Source organism: Manis javanica, chromosome 13, assembly GCF_040802235.1.
Source record: "Manis javanica isolate MJ-LG chromosome 13, MJ_LKY, whole genome shotgun sequence".
Taxonomy (NCBI): Eukaryota; Metazoa; Chordata; class Mammalia; order Pholidota; family Manidae; genus Manis; species Manis javanica.
In genome coordinates this window covers 41,532,461-41,550,821 of record NC_133168.1, presented here as the reverse complement: position 1 = coordinate 41,550,821, position 18,361 = coordinate 41,532,461, and the positions used below count along the sequence as shown (strand labels likewise).

At 32.5% G+C, this 18,361-nt stretch overlaps 1 protein-coding gene across 7 annotated transcripts in view; it reads left to right on the top strand.

Annotated features, from left to right (window-relative positions):
• TBC1D32 (TBC1 domain family member 32) overlaps positions 1-18,361 on the top strand; it is a 207,353-nt gene that overhangs the window by 85,635 nt on the left and 103,357 nt on the right. For all 7 annotated transcript variants that reach the window (XR_005054532.2, XM_036993532.2, XM_036993536.2 and 4 more), the window contains 4 exons: positions 2,139-2,226; positions 4,185-4,303; positions 13,316-13,432; positions 17,568-17,656. Coding sequence is in view for 6 of the 7 variants with exons in the window: in XM_036993532.2 (XP_036849427.2) it covers positions 2,139-2,226; positions 4,185-4,303; positions 13,316-13,432; positions 17,568-17,656 (413 nt within the window). In the remaining variant the exon portion in view is untranslated. The remainder of the gene's footprint in view (positions 1-2,138; positions 2,227-4,184; positions 4,304-13,315; positions 13,433-17,567; positions 17,657-18,361) is intronic.

The following is an 18,361-nucleotide window of genomic DNA, read 5'->3' as shown; positions in this document are numbered from 1 at the left end:
TCTTAGTCTATTTGGGGTTACAACAAAATTCCATAGACTGGGTGCCTTAGAAATAGCAGAAACATATTGCTCACCGTTCTGGAGGCTGGAAGCTGGGGATGCTGACATGGTAAGGGGAGGGCCGCCTTGTGGTTTGCAGACTTCTCATGTCCTCACATGGAAGCAGGGGCTATGGAGCTGTTGTCTGGGATCTTTTTTATAGGAGCACTAATCCCTTCCTGAAGACTCTCCACCTTCATGATCTAATCACCTCTCAGAGGCTCTCCACTTACTATGTTACCTCTGAGGTTTAGGATTTCAACATAAAAATTTTGAAGGGAAACAGACATTCATACCATAGCAAATATAGAAGTTTTTCAATGTTCTTCATGTTCACATAAATGACATTGTGATTGTTTTTAATTTGAATTGCTCTGCTGGTGAGTTTGACTCTTTCCTTGTGTACTAGTCAACTATTTGGGTTTCCTTTTTTGTTTTTACAGTTTTGAAAATATTCAGGCAATTCAAAGACATTTTTCTTTATTATCATTCAGGTGCTGAACCCACAGCTTTTATTGCTATGATAATATGCCTGGGACCAGATGTCATTTTGTTATATTCATATATTTTAAAAAAAAGTCTAGTCCTTTTTACAACAGTGGTGGTTATAATAGCAGATACTATTCCCTTGACCTTAGTAACTTACAATCTTAAAATTTAGTACAGTACTTTAATGGTACATTATATTATTTAAGATATTTTTTGAAAATTTAGATTCTCAGTTATCTTGTAAGAAAGCAATAAGGCCATTTCCTTGATTTTGCTGAAAAAAAAAGTAGAGACCCTGGCCGGTTAAATTATCTGCTTATGCTCACACATCTAGTTACTGACCGCATTAAGATTAGAACTCAGATTTGTCTTTACCAGCATCCATGAAACCTAAGTCTTGTTTAGTAAAGCATCTCTAATTTCTTTGTGTTTTTCTCTGCCTCTTCCTTTTCAGTACTTAGTGTCTAGAGGGGCTTCTGAGATTCACACTAATATTTGAATCAGCAGGGTCACTGGAGGTGATTGATAAGTAAGGGGTATTTTCAGCGGTTATGGAGAAAGGCAAGGAAGAAAAGGGTAAACATCTTTGTGTACTTCTGTGTCATCTAACTGCAGAAGCAATGAATGGCAAATTAAAGAAAATGGAAGTAATAAAAATGAAAGGGAAGGCAAAATTTATAAAGTCATCAGTGGAACAAATTTGAAGCAATCTAATTCCCATGGACTTTTAGTTACTATATTTTTTTGTGCTTCAAACTGAATGTACAGTTTATATTTTTAAAATTTGATTAAAACACATCCTTTCAATAAAATGTTGGAAAAAATACAAATTTTAAATGTTTAGCTCCAATTAGAAGTTAGCCTTTTCATAAGCCTACCTGGTTTTAGCCTAAGTGCAAGAAGGAGGAACTTTTGTAATGTCTTTGTTATTTCCCTATTCTGATTTGTGTTAAGAGATACTCACTTCTATACTTTACCATGAATACTAGTATAATAATCTGTGAGCTAACTAGTTATTTAAGGTTTTCTGCAATACTGTTTAGAAACCTGTATACTAATGATGAAAATTTATGTTTGTGTGTATGTATAAAATTCCTTTCCTTAGAGGAAAAAAATCAAATTTCTTCTAAAAATAAGGGGTCATTTAAGAAGATACCATTATTCTTGTTCTTCTTAAAGTCTGATTATTTAAAAAACCAGTTATTAAACTGGCAGCCAATACAGATTTATTAATGAGGAAGTTTATTGAAGAAGCTAATGAATAAAAGAAAAGGGCATTAGAATTTAAAGTTGGAAGGAATCGCACTCTTCATCTGGACAAAGTTCCTCATTTTATGTATAAAGAGAATTAGACCTAGAGAGATAAATGACTTGTTCAAAGTCAAAAAGCTAGTTAGTTTTAAGGTTGGGACCAGAAACTAAATCTGAAATGCTATTGCCAAAAATACTACGTTGATTGATTTTAACAGTGTCTGAATTTGTTCTTGCTGTTCTTATCCTTACTTGAAAGAATGTTAGTGTTTTAATTAAAAACTAAGTCTACATGTAACATGTAAATATTAACATGCTATGTCTTCCTGTTTTTCATTGTTACTCCTTTTTTCTGTTAGATCAGCAGGCATAAGAAGTTTGGCTATGGAGTTTTGGTCACACAGGTGGCGTCAACAGCAGCAGGCGCAACAGCCCTCCGAAGCTCAGGTAAGTTTCTTCTTGTGCTTAGAATTATAATTATTTGAAATAACCAACCAATGGAAAATTTAACTGGCATGAGGAGGAATCAGGATATTTATCCTGAAGTTCTTTTTGCAATTTATGCCTTAATAAAAGAAGGCTATGGGTTTTCTTTTCATCATTTCTCTTCCATGAAGTCCCACTGGGTATTTCTCTCCTGGGAATATACACAATCTTGTTCTCTTTTCTCAGAACAGTGGCATGCAGTGAACTAAACAGAAAAATCCTTGATTCTTTAAGAATCCCTCTTCATCTTATAGAGCAAAAGTATATCATCATTCTCTTAATATAGTTGTACTTGAAGTGATTTCTTAATGTTCAGTTTCAGTGGCTTATACATACATCAAAATTTATAGTCATGGTAGTTATCACACATACATAAAATTTTCTTACTCTCTTTCCTTCTCTTTCCTTCTTGAAAGCTTCCCTCTCAGCACTTCTCTTTCACCAGTATCTTTGTAGTTTGCTTCCACCATGTATTACCTACTATGGATTAGATTTTTTAAAAGTTTAAACATTGGGAATTTAATATAGTATTTCTTAAGATTATCTGAACCCTGGTCCTGCCAAGATGTAATGTCTAGTGGAGATGTTATGATTATATTTTTCAAAGTTTAGAGCAGATTAATCATAACATCAGTGATCACAATTGATTCTCTCCTTAAATGAAAATAATTTTCCTATGGTGTATCTTGAATATTTTTGTCTGAACTAATTTGGACTGCTTGTACTTTGAAACATGTTTCTTGGCAGAAGTTGTACTTGGCTGAACCACTTAGTTTTTTCTCTTAGAATAAAATCTAATTTATTGCAGTATTCATGGACACATTATTGGAAGAATTTGAAGACTAGATTCAATCTCCAATATCCCTGTTGGTCAAGTCACATAAGTTTCTGAGCCTCCTACTATCAAACTTTTCATGGGAGGGATAAATGAAGTTTTTCATAGGACAAAGGAAGGAAGACTTAACACTTCTTGAGTTTCTCTGATGGTCAGGCACTTTATCAGAAACTCTATGTATCATTGCATTTATAGTTAATGGCAACACTCAAATGTGGCACTACTTAATTTTCAAATGGGGGAACTGACGCTCTGGGAAGTCAAGGGATTTGTCTGAGGACGGCAACTAATAAGCTGGTGTATTTTTTATTTAAGTCCTGATATTCTGATTTCAGAGCCTTTGTTTTTTTTTTTTTTCTATTAGGCCAGAGGAACCTTTTTGCTGCAGTCTTACTATAAGCTTAACTGATTTTATGAGTAGATATCCTGTTTTATGCTTTAATATATGATTTGATTCTTCATAAAGGGATTTAATAAAAAGACTTAAAAATCATTTTCATTTGTGGGTATAGTGTCTGATTCATGAAACTTTAAAGATTGTATTCATCCAGAAGCTCTATGAAATGGAGAATTGTTCTAAGCATAAAAATTACAAAAATAATTACATTAGAAGAAGGGAACACACTTACACTCTTTGCCTACTTTGCTTCCTGATGCCTCCTTATGTACATGCATATGTACATGCATGTGCACATGCATATGCACACACACACATACCTGTTCCACTTTTCAGGCTGCTTTTCACTTTTGGCTCATTTGCAAAAAAGTATAAACCTTATTATTTTTTAGAAAACCTGCTCAGAGAAGTTATTGACAATGGATAAATGCTAGGATCAAAATTCCACAGTGGACATTTTATTTCAGAATTTAGTCATTGTACAGTTAATGATAATAAGGTATCATAAAGGTATGTTAAGAACAGCAAATATGATTTCTACCAAGGTTAGAGTTTCTTTTACAGAGGATTCCATTTATGTGTCTTTTGTCAGTGTGGACCAGTCTGGTCAGGGGCATAATTATATCTTCTCTCTATAATACAAAGAAATAGTATACCATAAATATGATGTAAAATAATTCTATTTAGGATTTATTAGTGCACTTATAACTGAATTATGGGCCAGTCTGGAATGTGGAAGAGAAGATGTTAGAGTAACCCATCCCAGGTCTACTCCAGTGGATCCCATTGACCCAAGCTGTCAAAAGGTAAGAAATGACTTAACTATATCATAAATTACTTCATCCATACTTTACCTATATTCAGTTACACCAGCAGCCTTTCCTAAGTTTATCTTTTCCTTCCTTTTTTCATTTCTAGATTCTTTTTTCAAAATACATTTAGTGAAAATAGAAATATGACTGTTCCCTATGAATTATGTATTGCAAGGCTTTTTGTCTTCCACAATATTTTTACTATATTTTTTCTTCTGCCATAGAGTATTGCATTCCAGTAATGTTATGAAGAAATGAAACAAAACAAAAACCCTGAAACAAGAAACAACCAAAATTAAGGAAGCTTTTCCCTTGGGCTTGAATCTAATAGAAAATTGTCAGGATTATTTGAAGGAGGGTTGGGTACAGAGAAGATACTATCATTTAGAGTAATGTGGCAAAAAATATTTTTCTTTTCTTGAAGCACCAACACAATGTTTTCTTATAATTCAAAGTCTCTTATTTTTTTAACACATTCTCCAAATTTCACTAAAATGAAATGATTTCTGACTTGGAACAAAAATGTCACAGGCTATACCATAAAGTCAAAGGGTGTGATAAGATCATGAAAATAATTCTTTTTAAGTCAGAAGTTCTTCTTTCTGTAAAGGTGAACTACTTCCCTACACTAGAAAACACACGCTCAGGAAAAATAACTTAAAAATCAACTGTTTAAAAGCACTGAAGTGACTAAAATATGTGGGGGTAAAAAAAGAGAGGGTAGCCAACACATGAACAAAAAGAGTAGTACTGCTCAGAATTCTGAATTTCAACAGATTTTTGCCTGAGGGCAAGTATCAGTTGGTACTTCCACAGACAGAAATTCATACTCTTAACAAGCTTGAAAAAACAGAAGACAAAGTTTAAGGATACACAGCAGCTGGAAAATGAAAGGAGGTGTCTGGAAAGAAGAGAGGTGCATAGGAGACACTTAAACTCTTTGTGTATACTCTGTTCAAGTATGTGATTCTCTCCTGAGCTATACACTTGAGTTTAACAGGGAGATGCTCCTACCACAGGGGCTAGAGTTTAGAATTTTGTTTCAGCAATGTTAGCTACTACATTAAAATTAACACTCTTTGGGAAATAACAGAATCCAGCATCTTTACAACATATCCTTCGTAATGTATTGGATACAATCCAAAATTACTACATATATGAAGAATAAGAAAAATGTGATTCAAACTTCAAAAAAAGAGATTGTGAAGTAATGAAGTTGAAATTATTTATCTAGGATTTTAAAGCAGTTATTAAAAATAGAATATAAAGGAAAATGTTTGTAATGAAAGAACAAATTAGAAATCATAGCAGAGAAATAGAAACTATATTTAAAGAACCAGAAGTTAGAACTAAAAAATTTATCTGAAATAACTTTCTAGATTGGTGTAACAGAAGATATAAAGATGAGAAGAAATAGTCAATGAACTTGAGTTAGATCAGTAGAAATTGTACAAGATGAAGAAGAGAGAAAAAAAAATTCTTCTCTGACACCTTATCAAAGGATTTAAGATGTATGTAATTAGGATACCAGAATCTGGAATACCAGAAATAGAGAATGGGAGGAAATATTTGAATACATTTACAATATTTTGAATTAATTTCCAAATTTCCAAATATATTTCCAAAATGTTTGAAAATTTCTAATTTCTTGAAAGATGTACCCTTTTTGATCAAGAAACTTAATGAATCCCAAGGCAGATAAAGGAAATCACAGCAACGCTCATTATAGACACGATGATGAGAACTAAGGAAAAAGAGGAAATCTTGAAACAATCTATAGAACATTACGTAAAGAGGAACAGCAGAAAAATTTGCTATCTCATTAGAAATATTGGAGGCGGAAAGATAATGGAGCTCTTTAATGTGCTGAACAGGAAAAACAAAGTCAATTCAAACAAAAATATCTTCAAGAATAGAAGTGAAATACATTTTAAAGTAAAGGCTAAAAAACTGTTTTACAGCAGACCTGCATTATATTTATTAAATACTAAAGGAATTTCTTGAGGTTGAAGGAAAATGATAACAGCTATTTGAATTTACAGAATGAAAAATTACAAATAGGTGAGTATTAAAGCTTGTTTTTCTCCCCTTAATTTATTGCAAGTGCACATGACTTCTTAATAATCTATAACACATAGTAGGATTTATTTTATATTTAGAGGTCATTTATATGGCAGCCATACCATGCAGAACAAGTGAATGGCATAATGGTATACAAATCTATACAGTCAAAAAAGTTCTTACTACATTTTACATAAATTGGCACAGTATTCTTAATCCCTAGGAAGTATTTTTAATTTAAATTTGTTATAGGGGTTTTATTCAACTTTGAATTACAAATGTCCTTATAAACTAATAACTTCTTTAAAAAAAAGTCACCCTAAACTGTGTATTGAGAGACCTAGAAATACTAACAACGTATAGTAACAGATATTCTTAGTGCCCCATCTTATAGTTCCAAATATTATTCCTTAGGAATTTTGTTTTCTCTCGGGATTTAACTTTATTTTTTAAATTGTAGAAAACAAAGTGAAATACATTAAATAAAAGAAGTACATTAAAAAGTTTACTTCTTGTCCAGTCTCCTCATCTCACTCTCCTCTCTATAGTTCTGCTTTGCAGTATCATAGATAACAGCCCCATGTGGCTATATGAACTTAAAACTAAAGTTAAAAATTCAGTTCCTCAATTAGGTTAATCATATGTTCAAAAGCTATGTGCAGCTAGTGACTATCCTACTGCCCAGTTCAGATTTCATAACATCTTTATTACCACAGACAGATCTGTAGGCTAGCACTGATCTAGGAAAACCACTAAATGAAATGCAAAGAGATATAGCTAAAAATAAATTTATAAAATAATAAGCCAAAAGAAGGCAATGAGAGAGGAGTTAGGGAACTGAAAACAAATGGGCTAAAAAAAAAACAAAAAACAAATGGAAGATATAACCCTAAGCAATAATTGCATTAAATGTAAATAGACTAAATATTTTAATAAAAATGCAGGGGTTTTCAGATTGAATAAGGAAAATTGAACTGTATGCTATCTTGAAGAAAGTCATTTTAAATAAAAAGGTACAGATAAATTGAAAGTAAATGAATATAAAAAGCATACAAGAGAAAAAATATACATTAGAAGACAGGAATGGTCTTATTCTGTGCCAGATATTGATGAAAAAAATCAGATTAAGAAAATCATTTCATCATGATAATATGGACAATGCAGTAGGAAAACATAACAGTCATAAATGAGTTATAATCGTAGAAATGAAATTCAAAATATATGGGATATTAAAATAGGAGTTAAAGAAAAAGTAGGCAAATTTACAGAGGTGAAGATTTTAACATTCCTCTTTTATCAATTGATGTAGTAGATATGAATCTCAGAACAGATTAAAAGGCATGAATGCCATTACTAATTACATGATCTAATTGTTATTTATAGAAATTACATTCAGTGATTGCAAAATAAACCATCTCTTCAAGAGCATATAGCATGCTTACCAAGGGAGACTGTTGCTGGGCTAGAATACAAGTCTAAATAAATTTAAGGTGATTAAAATAATACAAAGTATTTCTGGACCACAGTGTATTTAATTAAATATTATTAGGTAGAATCTAGCAAACCTCAAATATTTGGAAATAACACTCTTCTAAATAACACGCAGTTCAAAGAAGTCACAAGGAAAATTAGGAAATATTTCAAACTGGATGAAAATAATACAATTATAAATTTGTGGATGGAGCTGAAATAGTTCTAAGAGGAATATTTTATCTCTTAGGTATTTCTAACTTTTAATATAAAAGTTAAATTAATGCCTCAAATTAATGACTCAATTTTCCACTCTAAGGAACTAGAAAAAGAGCAAATCATACCCAAAGCACATAGAAGAAAGGATATAAATATTACAGCAGAAATCACTGAAACAGAAAAAGACAAACTAGAGAAAAGTAACAAAACCAAAGTTAGTTCTTTGAAATGATTATTAAAAATGATAACCCCCTGGCTAGACTAATCAAGAAAATGAGACCAAAAATTACTAATATCAAGAATGAAAGAGGGCATTGCCGAAGATCCCACAGATATTAAAGAATAATTATGATCAGCTTTATGCCAAAAATTCACCAATTAAGATAAAAATAGGCAACCTTCTTAAAATATATGCTTACCAAAAGTGACACAATAGAAAATCTGAATAGCTATGTAATTGTTAAAGAAATTAAATTCACTATCAGAAACTTCCCTGTAAAGAAAACCAGGTTGTTTAGCTGGTGAATTCTATGAAACTTTTATATAAGGAGAAAGAGTACTGATCTTGGACAAGCTGTTTTCGAAAACAAGAGTCAGACGAATCATTTTCTAACTTACTGTGAGGTCAGCGTAACACTGATGTGAAAATGAGTCATGATCATTACCAAAAAGAAAATTGCACTCTAATATTTTCCTGATGCATATAGACTTAAAATATTATTGAATTTAGGTTTATTGTACGTAAATATTATATTTGTCTATAGATATTCATCTATATATCAGAAAATTACAGACTTAGCCAAATATTTTTTTAATCTAGTACTACAGATCAAGTTTTATCTAGTACTATATAAAACAGCCATTCATTATGATCAAATGGTGTTTATCCCAGCAAAACAAAGTTGTTTTAACATTCTAAAATGGGATTATAATTCACCATATTAACAGAATAAAGAGAACTCATACAATTCTTTCAATAGATACAGAATAGCATTTGGCAAAATTTAATACCCATTTATGATAAAAACAGATTTAATACTAAATCTAACAGTGCTATCTTTGGAAAACATACATGTTACATATTTAATGGTGAAATACATATTTAAATATATATTACATACTTTGCATACATGTACATATTTGCATACATATTTAATGGTGAAATATTGGACCCAAAACTGGTTCACTGTTATTCAATATTGTATTAACTCTTAGAATAAAGCAAAAAAAAAAAAAAAACTAAGGCATACAGATTGGAAAGAAAGATAAAACTACCTATTTGAAAATGGTTTGAGTCTCTCATTGAAAAGCAAAATCTTGCCTTTTTGAACCATTTTCTGATTTCTCTATTAGACACTTTAAAAATACTTCTCTGGTATAATAGGTTTAACTGGTAATTCTCATTGTTAGAACTTCCAAATCCTAATTTGTTTCTTTCCCGATATTATCTGTCCTCAAAACCATTTTCCTTCATGGCATTCTAAAATGTAAAATATAATTTCCATTATTCTTTGGAAAACACTGTTAACTCCTTTCTCCTTGAGGATAAAGACAGTGCTCATTAACGTAGCATGTCTCCTCCTGCCTACCTACCTGCTACTTCTGCAGCCGTATCTCACCTCTTCATTCTTTGCTGTATAGCATCATCCCCCCGTATCCTTCCATTCCTCTTCATAGTACAGTGCTATCAGGTTATGCAGGGTACTGTTTTAAATGGTCTAACAGTATATTTGTCCTCTATTACACTGTAAGTATTTGAGGGCTGAGACCATTCCTTTTTTCACATTTTTATTCTTAGTGTCTGGCACAATTGCTGATAAGCAGCTGATGTTAAAATAATTTCAGTGAATAAGCAAATGGATGATCATTATCAACCTGAAGGATGTTTAATTAATAAGAAAGGTTTTGGCTTTGGATAATTAACTTTATGATTTAGTCTCAAAATATATCAAACATTTGCCCTTCCATAAGTTTCCTTATTATTGCCACACAAATCCTCATTCATTTCTTCAAGACTTTGAAATATAATTGTTTTATGCTATGTTTTAGAATAATTAATGTCTGATATTAGTAACATGTTATGTTTTTTGGAAACCAGTGATTATATTGTAAATATTTTCTTGAGTTCTAAAATGTATAATGTACACATTACAATTTGTAGTTGCTAGCATCTTTTAAAAATAGCATGTGTAAGAATGGATTTGTTTCTTCTAGAAACAAGCTGCGGAAATACTCTCGTTTCTTTAAAATTTTGTTTAGGTTGTTTTTATTCAAATACAATTACTGAATTGTTTTCACCTGGAGTTCTCTGTAGTTTGTTTAGAGTAGCATATCAGAAGTTATGATTTTATGTGGCCCAAATTGTTTCTTTGATGAAGATGGAGTGGTTTCATGTTTACTAGTGGAGTTCTTCATATGTGAGACAAAAACCCTCAATTTACTATTGATGTATGTGATTTCTAAAGGCCATATGTCTTCATGGACAATGTCAAATGTCAAAATGGACATTTATTAAGTTTGTAATGTCATGGTTATAATAGAAGAGATATTCTAAACATGAAATATAGTACATAAATACTGCTGGACTAATATTAACGGTATTTATGAAATATTTGTATACTTAAATTATAAAGCATTTTTAGCTTAGGTTTTTGATAAATTAGATTAAAACAAAGCTATCATAAAATCTGTTTTATCAATCATCTTTCTAGTTCACACCTTGGTGACTAGTGAATTAATTTTTATAGTGGTTTCCTATGTGGCCATAAACTCTAACTTTTTTGTAGTTCATTTTACATTTACTTAATAGACATATTCCTCAAACATCCTTTCCTTGATATCAGTTTTTTCCTCCTTCTCTGTATGGCATACTTCCAGCATAGTGTTTTCTTCAAATAAGCATTCAATAAGTGGTAACTAGGTTATTTAATTTAGTCAGTTATTCTACTTGGTAACTTTATTGCTATCCAAATAATACTAGCTTCAATCATGAAGAAGTGGATTATTTTCTTCTTTGAATTGTTTAGAAATTCTATCTTCATTTATTGGAGTATTTATAGGAAACAAAGGGAAGCTTTAAAAAAAATGGGTTCACTTTTCATCCTACAACAGCAGTTTTTTAAAAACCACTGTGTGAAATGTATTTACTATAGCCACTGTTACTGAGTAACATTGCATTTGTCCTAATAATGAGGAGGTGGTAGATGTAGATAAATGTACTGTACAGGTCCACAAATAAGGACTTTGTAGCAAGCAGGTGTGACACTGTTAAGTAGCATCTGAAGACTATATTGTACCTTGTAATGATTATTAACCTTAGCCAGAAATAAAAAAAAATATGTAGATCGGTTCTGCCACCAGCTTTCCTGGTTCTGTAAATTTTCTCATCTATTTAATGGGAGCTTGAATTTACTATTTACTTTTTCATTTTCTCAGTGTTCTGATCTTAGTGAAATTCTCAACTTATCTGATTCTCCAATTTTGAGTCTAGTGAAAACATTTTTAAAATGACCAAAGACCTGAATGTAAGTCATGAAACCATAAAACTCTTAGAAGAAAACTTAGACAAAAATCTCTTGAATATAAACATGAGCAACTTTTTCCTGAATGCATCTCCTCGGGCAAGGGAAACAAAATCAAAATGAACAAATGGGACTACATGATGCTAAAAAGCTTCTGTACAACAAAGGACATCATCAGCAGAACAAAAAGGCATCCTACAGTATGGGAGAATATATTTGTAAATGACATATCCAACAAGGGGTTAACATCCAAAATATATAAAGAACTCACATGCCTCAACACCCAAAAAGCAAATAATCCTTTTAAAAAAAAGGTGGACAATATGAAAAGAAAGTTTTCCAAAGAAGAAATTCAGATGACCAACAAGCACACAAAAAGATGCTCCACATCACTAATTATCAGGGAAATGCAAATTAAAACCACAGTGAGGTTTCACCTCACACCAGTTAGGATGGCCAACATAGAAAAGACTAGGAACAACAAATGCTGGCAAGGATGTGAAGAAAGAACAACCCTCCTACACTGCTGATGGGAATGTAAACTAGCTCAACCATTGTGGAAAGCAATATGGAGGTTCCTCAAAAAACAAAAAAATAGAAATACACTTTGACCCGGGAACTCCAATCCTAGGAATTTACCCAAAGAAAACAAATTCTCAGATTCAAAGAGACATATGCACCCCTATGTTTGTCACAGCACTGTTTACAATAGCCAAGATATGGAAGCAACCTAAGTGTCCATCAGTAGATGAATGGATAAAGAAGAGCTGGTACATATACACAATGAAATACTATTGAGCCATAAGAAATAAACAAATCCTACCATTTGAAACAACATGGAAGGAGCTAGAGGGTATTATGCTCAGTGAAATAAGTCAGTCAAAGAAAGACAAATACCAAATGATTTCCCTCATTTGTGGAGTATAACAACAAAGCAAAACTGAAGGAACAAAATAGCAGCAGACTCACAGACTCCAAGAAGGGACTAGTGGTTATGAAAGGGGAGGGGTAGGGGAGGGCCAGTGGGGAGGGAGGGAGAAGGGGATTGTGGAGTATCATGACTGGTGCACATGGTGTGTGTGGGGTCACAGGGAAGACAGTGTAGCTCAGAGAAGACAAATAGGGACTCTGTGGCATCTTACTACACTGATGGACAGTGACCACAGTGGGGTAAGGGGAGGGAACCAATAATAAGAGTGAATGTAATAACCACACTATTTTTATTGTGAAACCTTCATAAGAGTGTATATCAATGATACTTTAATAAAAAAACTATGAAATAAATAAATAAAAGAATAACTGTAACTAGGTTAGTTGGATTTCCATTGAATGTAAAGATAAACATAGCCTTGTGACTTGAGTGCAACAATATATAGAATTTATTATCTTGCTCTAGAACTCCTAAGTATTATGTAATAGAACAATGCAGACTAACAAAGATGAATCATTTCATTTTTTTCTCAGAGCCAAACTTTTCAAGAGATATGACATGTTAAAACATTTTCCAACTCTCTTGTATTATGTTCTAATTATTATGCATTGTCAGCACAGATTATTGTTGATGTTAACTATTTTGTGCTTATATATGTGTTTCACACTTATGTAGATTAACTAGGCATATTTAAAAAATTAACTCTTGCAGTCAAACTGGTATGAAACTACATTAATAACTCTTCTGTGGATGTGGTTGGAAAAAATGAACGATTTAAATGTGCTTTCTCCCCCAACCCCCAAGTCTTTTCTAGGACTGGTAAATTTGTTATCTTATCCTGCTATTTATGAGCTGGTTGGAAAACAAGGTCTTCCTAATAAAGCAGAATATTCTCTTCGTGAAGTCCCAACATGTATTATTGTAAGCCTTTTTCTTTTCATCTTTCCCTGATAAAAATGCTACTTTTTGAGAGTTGTAGTAAAAATACAATCTACAGGAAAAAAATCAAAACCACTATTTAATGACATTTAAAGGTTGATTTATTAACCATGGAAAAAATCATCTTCTGAGCTGCCTGTGAATGCAGTCTTTAATCCAGGGTGCTAACAGTTATAACACCTATCAAAATACAAGGTAATATTCCCCAACCAGGAAAGAGATTGGGCATAAGGAGAGGTATGTGCATGAATAATGTTTAGATGACTTATTGTCACAACAATGCCACTCCTTCATTGGCTAGGGTAATTTATATGAACTGTATCTAAGAAGTGCAATACATTGCTTATATTTTAATAACTACATATTACAGCCCCATGAGGGCAGTATATACATATTTATTTGAAACTTATTTCATATTCATACTCCCAGATGTGTATGTTGTTTTAATCACTCAGAGGTATTTAGTTTCTCATGTTTGGATATACATAAATATGTATATATGCAGTAATAAGGAAATTACTTGATGAATACTGAAATTTCATTATTTATTGGTTTAATCTTCTGGTCACTTTGTCCTGTGTGTTACTGTTTTTTTTTTTTTTACACAGTTTTGCCCTTTTAAATACTTTTGTTAGCCCTAAAAATTTAAATTTTTTTTTAGCTTTTTCTATTTTGTTAAATGTTAATCTATATGAATGAAACAAAGGTAAGTGCTTCTGTTATTAAACTTTAAATGTATATTCTCTTTTCCTTGAAGTGTTCTAATTTTATGTTATGCTTACTTATATCTTGGCACTTCTTAAGTAGTTTCATAATTAGCCATTTATGTACCTGTCTTCCCTACGATACTGTGAGTGCCTGAGAGCAGGTAAGGTATCTTAGTCATTCTTAGCACCTAGTATAGTAGATGTCCAGTGAGTGGTTTTTGAAAATATTCCTAATACTGCCTTTACTCAAATCAATTATGGGAACAAACAAGTTGCGTCATTTAATCTAGAACAATGACTTGAATGGATGGTTTCAGAGATACTTACAGTGCATATTCAAGGACGTTTCCACTTAGGGAAGGCTTTGTCTTTTGTTTAGTCTTAAAACACTAAACTGCAAAGTTTTGTTATTCCACCTCCTCTGATGACATTATATTTTAACCCTGTAGAAGAATCACCGATTCCCATCATCACTGAAACATGTATAAACTCTCTTATTAAAACAAATAACAACTCCTTTGATCTATGTTGTATTTCAGCTACCGCCCCGTAGTTTTTTTCCTTGTCCTGAAAACCTTCCTGAAAAAATTGCCTGTATTTGAAATCTCTACTTCATTTTCTCTGTCAACTCTGGAAGCCACTGTAACCTGGCGTCTTGATTGACTACCTAACTGAAATTGTTCTGCCAAAAGTCAACAATAAGTATATAATTCCCTAATCCAACTCAACCTCCCCCTTCCTTTAACTTAATTCACCATCTTGTAGCAGTTGACACAGTTAGTCTTCTCATTGGTCCTCATTCTATGCTGTGGCACTACTTCTGGTTTTCTTTAGCTTCTCTAGTGTCTCCTGCATAGTTCTCTTTTGTGAGACTTGTCTTCTTCTGTCATCTGTCTTCCAGATTAATCTCATCTAATTCTGTGGCTTCAGTTATACACTGACAACTCTGATCTGTATCACTCACTTTACTGCCAGGTCTGAACCCAGCGCAATCATCCACACAGTTCAGTAAGCTAGAAACCTGGAAGTCATTGTTGACTCCTCTTTCTAGATATGTGATTAATCACTATTTATTGATTTTTACCTCTCCGTTAATAACTGATTTGTTTGTATTCCTGTTCAGTCCACTTTGGCTCAGATCTTCATTTCTTGTCTAGATTACTTTAGTAAGGTACTAACTGGTCTTTTCTTCTAACCTCTGGGATCTTTGGACAAGTTTCTTTCTCTGGCATATACAAGGTATATAACCTCCTTGTTTTTTGAATAGATAGCACCCCTTTTCCTTCAGGCTACTTTTTGAGTCCCAGGCCTAATTTGTTGCTGGGAAGCTCTTGATTTAGGATTACTTTATATACACATTTTTCAGTACTTAAAAACTGAAGTTTTCCATAAGGCAGGCTTCCCTGGAATTTCATTTTCTTCCCTCAGTGGTAATCCATCTATGTAATCTTCTTTGAAGAAGAAATTATTTGCTGTAACATTTGTTCTGTGAAAATGCATTGTCATTGATAGATCACTGCAATCTGTTCTTCATTAGCTCATTGGTAATATATTCTGTCTCTTATTCTTAAACTATTTAGTACTTAGATACACAGCTAGAACTTGAGGATCACAAGGTGACACAGGCTATCAAATAACCTGAGTTTAGTGTTATGTTCAATTGTGCAAACTTTAGTCATTTATACTAGTACCCTAGTAATAAAGAGAAATCTGTAGTTATCCTTCCAGAAACAACTGCACAGAATTAATTCTTCTCTCACATGTGAGAAGACTAGTGATGCATAATTAATTCTAGAGTAATTTGTGAAGATAACTATGGTAAAAATAGTGATAATCATTTCTTAAAAATTATAATATTAAACAGTAAAAATATATGCTTATTTGAAGAACTACTTAGCAAACAAGTTTCTCCTTAAGTCTACTGCAAAGACTACTTGCTTAATAGTATCCAGGTGCCTGAGCAAGTGAAGAAGAGCTTTGTGGCTCTGTAGCTAACACAGGACAGTCAGAGTGGAGAAACTGGGAAAGAGGGAGAGAGTGGTGTGACAGTTATTAAGTATTGAATATAAAGCTTGGGGATATGAGTGAGTTGCTTATAGTTCATGTGCTGTCCTAATGTTTGAAATGAATCCTCAACCAAGGAGCAGACCACAATGACAGATTATTTTAAGATAGAAATCTTTTTATTCTTCATCTTTTATTCTTCATCTATGGTAGTTTAATTTTTGCTGATTATGAACTCTTGTGCTAGTATTATTTACACATTTTTACAAGATACCTATAGAATGATAAATGCATTCCTAAGTGTTGGGTATAAACTTTAGGTAAGTATACAAAATCTAGTTTTTATTATGTTTTGATTAATCTTTTTCAGATGTGATTCTGAGAGATCCATTATTTTCTCCTCCTTGCAGTCATTCCCTTGCCTCTTATTTGATGATGTGACATTGGTACTATCATCCACGTAGACCTTACTAAATACTACATGTCCTCACTCCCTAGCAAAATATTCCTTCTTTTCTGTGACTGTATTGGTCATAAAAAATAACTTGAATTTGAATTCACTGGAGGATAGCAAGTTTCTTGATCAGGAAAAAGAGTAATGAGAGAGAAGTATTTGTCTATGAACAAATTTCTTAAGCATGAACCCAGAGATGTACATAAAAGCAGGGCATTATGGAAAGAAAGTCTTTTAGAGAGTAGGCTAAAATTATCAGGTCTTGGGACAATTGGCAGTGCCTTGCTGCATCAGGTTCCCTCTGTACTTACATCATAATTTTTAAGTATGGTTACATATTGCAACAACTTGGGAGCTTTTCAAAGGATATTCATGTCAAAATCATACCCCCAGAGTTAGTAACTCATTGGTCTGGGGTTAGAGCCTGGGCATCTACCTATCTATACCATTTTAAGTTCCCTAGGTGATTCCAGGGTTTAGCCAGTGTTGGAAACCATTGATTTACCTGAGCACAATATCTGTTAACAAAATCTCAAATGGTTACTAGATAAAACTATTCAAATCTACTGTTCATATTTCACATTTGTAGATTTCCCATTTGCTTTTCAAAGTAGTTTACATTTTTAGCAATGTAATCAGTATTTAAGTGGCTGCATAAACTGCTCACAATACTGGAGGAGTATAAATGAATGATTCTCCACTTTGGCTAACCATTAGATGATATATTTTGGGAACTACAAATCTTAATGCCCAGGCCACACTCAGACCAATTAATTCAAAACCTCTAGTGGTAAAACTCAGGCATTAGTCTTTTTTTTCCTCTTCTTTACTCAGTTTATTAAAATGTAGAGCCAAGTTTGAGAACCACAGATCTAAATAATTGTTTGTTGATTTTGTTTTCTTTACATGTTTTCAGTCAAATACAGTCTCACTCTACCTCTTTCTTTTCTAGGATATTATAGATAGACTTATAATTTTGAATTCTGAGGCTAAGATTCGTTCTTTATTCAACTATGAACAATCACACATCTTTGGTTTAAGGTAAGGCACTAAACTTTATTTGAGATATATTTTCTGTTGTAAAAATAGTTAAGCGTAAGTTCAGTGTACTTTCAAAAAGTATTTAAAATAAGCTAATTTTTAAAACATGTTTAAAGGTAATTTGTCTTCCTGTAACATTACAGGGAATAAATTGTAGCTATTACATTTTTATATTATGGCTTTTGCATACATGTAGGTTCTGTATTATTACAGTGTCTTGTGCTGTTTGTTCAATTTACCAGAAGCATTTTGCAGACTATTCAGTTTACTTAGGAGTCTTCTGGGGCTTCCCTGGGTTGGCATTTGATTGGACTCCTGCTATAATACAGTCTTGAAAGAGGCCTAAAAATGGATAATTTATCTTGAGGCCCAAATATTACTCCTTGGGTGTTCATCATTACTTTTTACTTTCAGTTTTTCCAAGGTTTAGATCTTTCTGATTGAGTTATATTCTTCAACATTTTATTTAATATGTTCAAATGAGAGGAAGAAAAGTGAAAGTGTTTGAGCTATAGAAACTCATCTTACAATGAAACAGAACAAAACTCAGGCAAAAAGAAAGTTCCCTTGACTTACCTTTCTATAGCTAGTGTCCTGTTTTTCTGCCTCTCACCATAGCCAAACATCTGTACAACTGTCCCTCGTCCCTCCTTGCTCACCTGTTTATTCCTCAACCCAATTTGACATTAACTCTAAAACTCTGTT